The sequence below is a fragment of the Rutilus rutilus genome, assembly GCF_951802725.1.
Source record: "Rutilus rutilus genome assembly, chromosome: 2".
NCBI classification, from domain to species: domain Eukaryota; kingdom Metazoa; phylum Chordata; class Actinopteri; order Cypriniformes; family Leuciscidae; genus Rutilus; species Rutilus rutilus.
This window is the reverse complement of record NC_140210.1, coordinates 37287512-37298394: the sequence shown is the minus strand read 5'-3', so window position 1 is coordinate 37298394 and position 10883 is coordinate 37287512. Positions and strand designations below refer to the sequence as shown.

The 10883-nt window shown below is 38.3% G+C and overlaps 1 protein-coding gene across 1 annotated transcript; it reads right to left on the bottom strand.

Moving 5' to 3' along the window:
- Positions 1-1700: 1700 nt before the first annotated feature.
- On the bottom strand, positions 1701-8992 carry btr01 (bloodthirsty-related gene family, member 1). Its single transcript, XM_084402927.1, has 8 exons — positions 8899-8992; positions 7503-8130; positions 7325-7420; positions 5934-6167; positions 5608-5755; positions 5288-5332; positions 2757-2783; positions 1701-2640 (listed from the first exon to the last, which is right to left on the bottom strand). Exons 2-8 carry the CDS (start codon positions 8121-8123, stop codon positions 2075-2077), a joined length of 1737 nt encoding a protein of 578 aa, XP_084259053.1. The 5' UTR covers positions 8124-8130; positions 8899-8992; the 3' UTR covers positions 1701-2074.
- Between the last annotated feature and the right edge of the window lie 1891 nt (positions 8993-10883).

Genomic DNA, 10883 nt, shown 5'->3' with positions numbered 1-10883 from the left:
CCTAGAGCCCCTGGGTATCAGTCCTGACACCCAGCACTCCAAATGCACAATTTTACAATAATATAAAAAAATAAGTGTTTGGATGCCTGACAATAGAATGAGACACAATCAATGGTCACCCATAATCAAAGATGCAATAGGCCTATATGAAAAAAAATATGCTGTTGCTGCTTTAATGCTCACACAAAATTGTCCTAAGACATTCGTTCATCTTCGGAACACAAATGAAGATCTTAAGGAAATCTGATGCCCTGTTTATAGCTGGTGTATTAAGATGCGTTTTGGTCGATCGGATCACAAGTCGACAAGGCAGACACATTCCCGTTTACATCTGTTTTTTTTTTTTATCCGTATCTTTTGTCCACTTTCAACCACTTCTGTCCTGATTTCGTTTGAGAGCATGGTCTATTGGTGGGTAAATGTATGGACTTTAACTGATCTTTCGATCTAATGGACGAAATGAGCTCGCGCAATTTACACATGAATAACCTACAACTGTAGATTGCAGAAAAGAGGAGCAGCTTTTCTTTCTGCTCTGACAGCTGCAAGGCCATGGCGAACGAGGTAAGTGTGTGTTAGAAATCTGGAATGGTGAGAGAACATTGTGCTTGGTACATTTTTTTTAATCTTCAAACCAAACTTGGGTCTTCAGCCGTCAAAGTTTAAATCCCGTCTGGCTAGCGCACTTCCCATGATGTTTATGCATTAGGTCAGTAGGCGGAAAGACAGCGATCTTTTGTTTTGTGGCTGTTCAAACACATTCGACCACATGAGGCTACGAAAACAAGCCAGTCTAATGTGATTTCGAATACCTCTGGAAGTGGTCGAAAGTGGACAAGCTCAAAACCAAAACATTTCTTAATAGGCCAGGTGTAATAAACACTAAACAGGGCCAGAGAGTTTTCTGTCTCTCCAATGACAGCCTACACAACTAACACTTTCAAGCTCCAGATAAAACATCATAAAATGAATCCATGTGACTTCAGTCACAATTTTAGGAAGTGACGTAAGTGCTTTGTTTGCGAAAAAACAAACAATTTACCACTCTATTTGCAAATTATTAATCTCCAACTCGCGTTCACGAGAGCACCACGACACATGCGTGTTGTGTTGACGGGAGAGCAGACATTGTTGCGTGAACGTGTTTTGGAGATTAATATTTTGTAAATAAAATGGTAAATTATGTTGTTGTTTTTTTTTTGCGCAAACAAAGCATCGCGTGAACTCGCGTCACTTTATAAAATGTAAGGTTTAACCACTGGATTGACATGGATTACTTTAATGATGTATTTACTACCTTTCTGGGGCTTGAAAATGGTAGTTGCTTAGCATAGCTGTCAATGGAGGGACAGAAAGCAGATTTCATTAAAAATATCTTGATTTGTGTTTCGAAGATGAACGAACAGGTTTGGAACAACATGTGGGTCAGTAATTAATGACAGAATTTTTGGGTGAACTAACCCTTTAATGAGAATGCAAGATATCAAGATACAGGCTAAGCCAACAGAGAAGTTGCTTTTAAATAAAATATGACGTTGGTTTTTACAAAAAAGAATAGTGAATTGTTGATGAAAGGTAAAATTATTGTTTATTATTATTATTAGAAATTATTGTGTAACATAAAGCCCCCGCCTTGCATACAGTACTGTACATAAAGGCAACCCACAAAAACAAGAGAGATGCAGTCACCTATACTGTATACAGATTCACATTTATTTTTGTTTTATTATAACGTATAAAACACATATTTGAACATTATACATTTTTATGCTTGGTTAAATACAAACTAAAAGAGAGGTTATTTTGCAATCATAACTCCATATAACATCACCAACCAATGTTGTATTAAGTGTCAAATAAAATTTCAATTTTAAACCTTGGCAATCTTACTAGGTACATAAGATGAACTGTTTAATGGTTTGTTAAATATATATATATATATAAAGCAATTAAGCCATATGATCACATAGATTGAAAATTAAAACCATAATATTTTTTAGAATTAGGATATAACTAAAGTAAATAAGTAAATAACCTGTGAGATATATTTCTTTGTTTCCATCCCACTATTCTTTCATTTTTCAGTCAGCCAGCTTGGGTCAGTTGGATAGGCAGGCCATATGATAAGGGGTGCCTCATTTTTGCCAGATTTGTTGGTGCATGGGCTGAAGAAAGGATATAAAGTCTCTGTAAAGGAGTCTGTGAGGGCAAATATCAGTGACTTTGTCTCTGCATTATAAAAGGACAATTGACCTTTCTCATAGTCCACAAACACGCCGACACTCTGCGGTTGTGGGTCTATGTTTATAGGCGTTGGTGGTTCTGTGCGAAAGACATATTCATTCTTGTCACGTAGACTTAGGAACCAAAATCCATTAGCTGGGTTTGCGGCTAGTTTTCCTTTCCTGTTGATAGAGCGGCTGGCAATGCCCAAATCCCAGTCCGTCTTCTCACCCACCAAGACCTCCCAGTATTGGCAGCCAGAGCTGATACCTTGACGGCCAAGTACACACACCACACGGTCAAACCGTTCGAGTGTGTCTGGCACCATCTGGTAGCGGTCACTGCAGCGCACCTGTTTACCATCCTCAGAGATGATCAGACGTGGATGGGCTGTGTCTCGATCTAAGGTCACGTCCACTGAGCAGAGAAACAGAAGAGTTGAAAACACAGTGATTGCAGGAATACAAATGAAAGTGGGAACATAAATATTTAGAGTATCTTATGGTGTGCAGAGAATAAAAATGATCTCATACATGCATATTCCGGCATTCTCCACACCTCTAGTTAGAGAAAAGCAGAAGAAAAATATTAATTTTAAAATAAAACAATTCAGAATTAAGTGGCTTTGTACAAGACTTACTACAGAGCCACCCTAATACACTACTAAAGTTTGGAATAACAAGAATTTTTAATAGTTTTGAAAGAAGTCTTTTATATTCACCAAGGCTTCATTTATTTGATGTTATTTATTACAATTTAAAATAACTGTTTCTATTTGAATATATTTTAAAATGTAATTAATTCCTGTGATGCAAAGCTGAATTTTCAGCATCATTACTCCAGTCTTCAGTGTCACATGATCCTTCAGAAATCATTCTAATATGATGATTTGCTGCTTAAGAAAAAATTCTTATTATTATCAATGTGCTGCTTAATATTTTCAAAAGAAACTACCATTAAAAAAAAAGTATTTTAAATATATATGTAGTTCTTTTGAACGTTCAATTTATCAAAGAATCCTGGAAAAAATATCACGCTTTCCACAATAACTATCTTCAACATTGATTATACTAACAAGTAAGAAGTAAGATTTCCTCTGATTCTGTCAAAAGCAAAAGCAGTGTTTTATGTGAAGGTATGATAAATTAAAGGATTAGTTCACTCCAGAATTAAAAATTCCTGATAATTTACTCACCCCCATGTCATCCAAGATGTTCATGTCTTTCTTTCTTCAGTCCAAAAGAAATTAAGGTTTTGAGGAAAACATTGCAGGATTTTTCTCCATGTAGTGGACTTCAACGGGGACCGATGGGTTGAAGGTCCAATTTACAGCTTCAAAGGGCTCTACACGAACCCAGCCGAGGAATAAGGGTCTTATCTAGCGAAACGATTGGTAATTTTCTAAAATAAATATATAATGATATGCTTTTTAACCACAAATGCTCGTCTTGCACTAGCTGTGATTTGCCACACATTACGTAATCACATTGGAAAGGTCACGCGACTCACGCGTGACGCAGGCGGAAGTACCGACCCAGTGGTTACAAAGCGAACATGCGAAGGCCAAGTCAAACGCAAGTCCACACTTGTAAACACTGGGTCGGTACTTCTGCCTACGTCAAACGTAACCTTTCCAACTTGATTACGTAATGCGTGAAATCATGGACGCGGATCGCATAGCTAGTGCAAGATGAGCGTTTGTGGTTCAAAAGTATATTACTTTAATATAAATGTAAACTTTTCGCTAGATAAGACCCTTATTCCTCGGCTGGGATCATGTAGAGCCCTTTAAAGCTGCATTGAAACTGATATTTGGACCTTCAACTCGTTGGTCCCCATTGAAGTCCACTATATGGAGAAAAATCCTGGAATGTTTGCCTCAAAAACCTTAATTTCTTTTCGACCGAAGAAAGAAAGACATGAACATCTTGGATGACATGGGCGTCAGTAAATTATCAGGAAATTTTAATTCTGGAGTGAACAAATCCTAGCCTGGGAAAACCCAGACACCTTCCGGCAAATTTAGATTTGCTCTGCAAGTAGTCTGGCAAAGAGCTCATTCAAGCCCATTTCTAATCCGTCAAAATTGCGGCACCAATCAGAAACGTTGGGGCGGGCTTTACACAATGACAATCGATCTGGTTGGTTTTAGGTCTATCCAATTGCGCCCAGAGGCATTTGAGCGACGTCTGTTGGTGAAGCGCACCAACTTTTAAATGCATTATTATATTCAAATTGCAAACACATGAGGACAGTCTCCATGAAAGACCCACTGGCAGATGAATGTGCTACTACATTTCTCTCAGAAACGGTAGGAAATTAAATTAGATTTAATAGAGGATTTTAACTGTGACAAGATGATTGACAGATCAGTTTACGTGACAGGATGCACGCGACAGATCCGTCCGATAAAGATGACGAAGTAGTATGTCCCAAAGCTTGCCTACTTTTTTGCTACACATTCAAAAGTAAATACCTTTTCTTCACAAAAAGAGTACATACTTTTATGGCGTAGTGTAACTTAGGCGAATTGGGACGCAGCATATGGCTTTACACGATGACGATCGCTCTGATTGGTTTTAGGTCTATCCAATTGCGCCCAGAGGCATTTGGGCAACGTCCGTTGGTGACGCCCTATTTTTTACAGTCTATGGTGACGCCCCTTTGGAAATGAGTTATTAATGAAGCTTTGCCAGACCATAACTCAGTTACTACTGAGAATGGTCTGGTTTTAACCAGGCTAAACAAATCCTTTAAAACCTTCAACATTTTATGATACTTTTGGGGAGGATGTACTGCATTTACACATACATTTATTCCTTTTGCAGACACTTTTACCTATAAATAATTTGTCATAAGATCCAACAATATTCGTAGTAGGCTACATAATGTTTTTAAGTTTAAAGTATAAACTAGATTAGTTGTAGATATTAACCCTGGCTTTGAAAAATGGACTATAATGTAGAAAATGCAGTTCTCGGTAGTGACATTTTTTATGATTTTGCTGAAATTGGAGTGGATGAGGAAAAACTATCAAAAAAGAGAAGAAAAAACCCCCCCGTACTTTGTTGATATATTTCCGGTGAGTTTTCCGTGGAAGTGTGCAAACCTGAAAGTACAACAATACATACCATGACCATGACTGAAACCAGTGATATGTGCATGCAAAAAATAAATAAAAAAATGCTCTTAATATTTCAATGGTTTTAAACAAATAATGTTTGGTGAGGTGAAGCATCTGAAGATCTATTGAATCAAAGAAGATGTCCTCATTTTATTCACATGAACCATATGCAAAGTGAAATACGTGAGTGTGCTGTGCATACAGTATGATGTATTTCATGTACATGTTAAAGAGCATTTCAGGAAGGAACTTTCTCTTACAGATCGCTGACAGTCTCCTGAGCCTTTCCTGAGCCTCCTCCACCATCTGAGTGACATTCCTCAGCACTGCCCCTGCAGTGGGGTCAGGGGTCAAGGCCACTTCTTCCCAGCTCTTTGTCACAGGTAAACTACTATAGGCTGGATATGTCTGAGAAGAAACAGCAATAAATAAAATACTGGTTACATATTGGGATATAAAATACAAACCGAACAACACAATTGACTTGACGTGTTAAATTATTTAAGCTTTAAATATAGGGTGAATATATAGGACAATTTCTTGACTTTCATTAACTAAAACATTAAAGTCTGGATTTAAATGAGACCTTGAAGAAGGTAAGAGGATCTTGGGATTGGGTTAGCTGGTTGAGGTTGCTGCATCTTTGTTTAAGTTCTGAGATCTCCGTCTGCAGCTCACGTATGAAGGCCTGAGAACGAAGTTCGGCAGCCCGCTGTCCCATCTCCACCACCTCCAGAAGTTCAGCCTGGGACTTCTCGACAGCTTTCATCAACTCAGCAAACATACTCACTGTTCCTACTTTCTCTTGCTTTGCATTCACCTTATAGCAAGTAAATGAGATGAGAAAATAATGTAGCAGGAAACCAGATAAGAATGTAAAGAAAGACAATTATGAGAGCAAGGAAATGCTGAAGTATAAATAAAATATTTAAAGGCATAGGTCACCCAAACATGAACAATTCTATCATCATTTACTCACCCTCTTATCCTTTAAACCCATATGACTTTCTTCTGTGGAACAAAAATTTTATATTTTGAAGAATATTCACATACATCTTTTTCACACAGCAACAGTTAATGGTGACCATGACAGTTAAGCTCCAGTGACGAAAAAAAAAGAAAGGATTTTGGTCTTTTGAACAATACAGATTGGTTTGTGCAAAAAAGTCATTAAAAACAAACAGTGAATAAACAACTTAATTTTCCTATCACAAATCTTGCGTGGCTTCAGAAGGCTATCACATTTACTTTTGTTCAGCAAATTTTCGTGGGTGAAAATCAGTCAATTAATAACTTTTAAAAGGGCACCACCCCAGTGACAACTTTTGTACCATGAGTGTAGGGCTTAAAATCACCATGAAGTCAAAAAGAATGATTTTTTTATGGAAAATGTAAGTGTTTATTATAAATGATTTATCTGTGCATATCGTTACTCTATTTTAAAATTCATGTGCCCTCATAATCTTTAATCAAAACTTTACATCTCTTCTCTGAAGACGTATTTACTGGTCCGAGGGCAGGACAACCTGTCACTCACATGACATCACAGGAATAGTAAATTCCAACCATTCAACGAACCAATCAATTCAAGATGGAAAAAATCAAGTCCCGTCCTACATTTTTTCTTGTTTGAGAAGCCGTTTCACTCGGATATACATCACAATAGGAAAGATATTAGGGACTACCAATGAAAACTAGCCTTCGGGCTAATTTGGGTACATTTACATTTATGAATGTTAATTAATGTACAATAAATAGATATGACAATAGCAACTTCCGTTTCATCCTGACTTTAACAGAGGTCATCACAACAAGGTCATGTGAAGATTCTTCAAAAATTCTCCTTTTGTATCCTATTACATAGGATAAAAACAGCATATGTGTTTGAAACAACATGAAGGTGAGTGAATAATGACACAGTTTTCATTTTTGGGTGAACTATTCCTTTAAAACACTACATGACAAAGATGCACACACTTGAATTTCTGCAAGTGATGTTTGGATCTCCTGTATCTTCTTCTCTCTGACTGAGATCAATCCTTGTAGCTCCACCTCCAAGATACGCAGCTGGGACTGAGGAGAGATACAAAATGATCAAATGGACACATTGACACTGAGGCTGAGCCCTACCTCAATATTACATTCTCACACTAACCTTCTTAATATTCATCTCTCTCTTGGCCTCCATCACAGAATGCCCGTTATGTTCCCTCTCTGCGCATATAATGCATACACATGTCTGATCAGTCTTGCAGAACAGCTCCAAACCATAGCCATGTCTGGGACACTGTGGCCCATTGGAACCTGCTCCACTAAAGTTTCTTTTAGTTGTCTTGGCCGGAGGGAGAGAATGAGCATCAGGGGATGCCAAAGGCTCTCTGGATGATGTTTTTTGGAAGCGGCTCTTCATCTCTGGCAGTAGCCCAGTGGGTAGCTCTACCAGTCTGAGCTGCCCTCCAGGCTTCGCTGCAGAGAATGGGTTGGTGGGTAAATCTGCAGGTGCACTTCTGGGCACACTCATCGTGGTCTCCGCCATCCGCTTAAACTGCTCTGTGATCTCCCTGAGCGTGTGATTGATGTGGAGCTCAGGGCGCTTGCGGAAGCTTTCCTTGCACAAGGGACAGAAGCAGCTTTTCCCCTGGCCCTCCCAGTAGGAAGTGATACATGATGAGCAGAAGCTGTGGCCGCAGGGTGTGGAGACAGGATTGGTGAAGACGTCTAGGCAAATGGAACAGGTAAACTGCTCCTCTGACAGGTATTCACTAGGAAATGACATTGTATATCTGAAAGCATACAGACTGATTGAAAAACACAAAAACATGCAGACACACTCAAACACGTACACCATTGTTACATAAATAACTAGATGTTTGTTTTACAAGTTTATCATTTATACATAGAAAAATCCCGATCCTTCAGAAATCAGTGTATATTAATTCTCAAAACTTGAATGGATTCCTTTAAAGTGAATGTTTACCTGTCAAAAACAATGTTTTTTAAAACAATTTTCAGTTATTATAAACTATTGCTAACTGAACTGTTGGAATGAAGTCAGACCAGCTACACACATACAACAAAGCGGATAGGAGCAGCCAACTTACCATTACATAATGTACAAACGATCAAATAAAACACACTGTCACAAAAACCAAGACCAAGAAAATACTCTGACGTGCTCTTAGAACACCATCACATATGAGTTTATCTTAAATGCAAATTATCAGCCAATTACATGCTTCATGAAACTTCCTATGCTCTATAACACTGTAGGGCTGCTTCTGACAAATGTACCTCATCAAGAGCATGTAAACAAAAATAATAATACATTTTAAAAAAATGATAATAATATAAATATGCTGTGTTTACAAAGTAATTGAAATCACATGATGTCAGTCAATTGCATGTCGTCATTTAGACATTCAGACAGCCAGGAAGGATATATAAGGTAGAACCCAACCTTACGAAAGCTTTACATACAGACACAGATGAGTATATGGAAATATAATCTAAAAGACAAATAACAGACAAAGATACTTCTTAAAAAAACGAACCTCTTGTCTGTCCGTGTCTTTTCCCGAATGTTTTAGTTTTTTTGCCTCGGTTCTCTTCCGCTCCAGAAGTGGTGTATAATACACCTTCAGTTATGGAGTGGAGACCTCCTGGAAACAGGTGTGTCCGCATACCAACAGGCAAACACACAGTTAAGTTATTCAACACACGCACCTGGCCTCCGATCCGACCAGTCAGACAAGTGCAGATTTTTAGATTTAGAGATTTGAAGACTCTGATTTTCATCTACGTTTTAAACGACTGACAAATGCTGTCTCATGAGAACGGGGTGACAGCACTCAGAATAGGCAAACTGTGTGAGTTCATTGTGTGATTTTACTAAAGACAAAAAAAATAATGTTAGTTATAAGTCAAAATCTGCTAAATGTACAAATGTACAGATTTATCATCTTTTGTTGGAAAATTAAACAACATTTTATCCAAGTTTGATAATTGCTTTAATCTTATAAACAACTGAGAAGTGATCAAACTACATTTAATAAAAATCACCTGTCAAGTTTATAAGATATATTATATCAGCACGTGAGTCAAATTGGAGAGAAGCTGCTCACTGCAGAGCAAATGGGTGGAGCTTACATGTAATTTGGGCCTAATGGGTGGAGCTAGAATATCCAACCACACCCTAGCCCTACCCACAACTCTACCCCTCTACACCATTGGAGCTCCAGAGAGGAGGAGCTGGACTAATCCCACCCCATTGGAGCTCTAGAGAGGAGGAGCTGGACTAATCCCACCCCATTGGAGCTCCAGAGAGGAGGAGCTGGACTAATGGTGCCTTCACGTGCTATGGTAATTATGGTAAATACCAAAAGCCAACATGGAAAATGCACATGAACACCCCCTCATGTGGTATTTTCCACTGGGTAACTCGTAGAATATTTTGATGCACGAGTTGCCGAGATGAGATAACCTTTGACCTTTTCAAAATGGCGGAGAGCAACGCAAGAGTCGTGAATAAGCATTGCACACAACTAAACGTTTTTTTGCTACTGTTAGCGGATATTTTTTGTAGCCTATACAATGTTGTGTCATTAACAATTGTAATATAATGCGTTAACACTCAGTGTCAGTTTTAAAAATACCGTTATGGTTTGGTGTTACCTACCCAGAGCAGATGCTAGCTAGCAGTCAATAGGAGCCTCCTAGTAATGAGCGGTCAGGCAATTTACTCACGTGAATGTATTTTGTCAGTAGTGTACGCCAGCGACACCATGATTTACTGACTTAAGCAATCTAAAATTGTTTTAGCCAAATAACAGGTCTGGATCTGTGAGTCCAATTTTTTTTACCTACATTACGACAACAAAAGCACTTGAACACAACACACTGGTAAATACCAGTTCACAAGTGGAAAATATCATCTTTTCCATAGCACGTGAAGGCACCATAATCCCCACTCCATTGGAGCTCTAGAGAGGAGGAGCTGGTAGTCATTTGACTCTGCAGTGAGTACCACTTAAAAATGGATGACAGGGACTCATCTCAAGATCCCTCTTTTAACAGTTCATCTATTGCCAAAATTATTACAAAAAAAAAGATAAGACAAGAATTGAAAATATTCAAATCAGTAATATCAGAATCAGAATGAGTAGTGTGCATAAAAAATGTCTGTCAAAACCAACACATTGAACGATGTTCACTAACATGGAATAGTTTTTCAATTGGATTGACGCACATTCTCTTTAGCATGCAGTGTGAAGTATTTCACTCATCATTCTGATTCAATTTCAGCGAGTGAAGAACAAATTTATACTCGCGTGCGTTATATATTATGCATGTTATTGTCTCTGAAAGACAGCATGTTGAAGCCGCTCCGACCACCATCTTCTCCCTGTTCTTGGAAAGCGATGACACATTCAAAACATCCGATGGTGTGGGTTTTCCTGGGAATGCGTTTACTCACTGGACCTATGCTTCTTGTAAATACTACCATGTATTTTGCACGTTATTTTTGATAGACATCGAT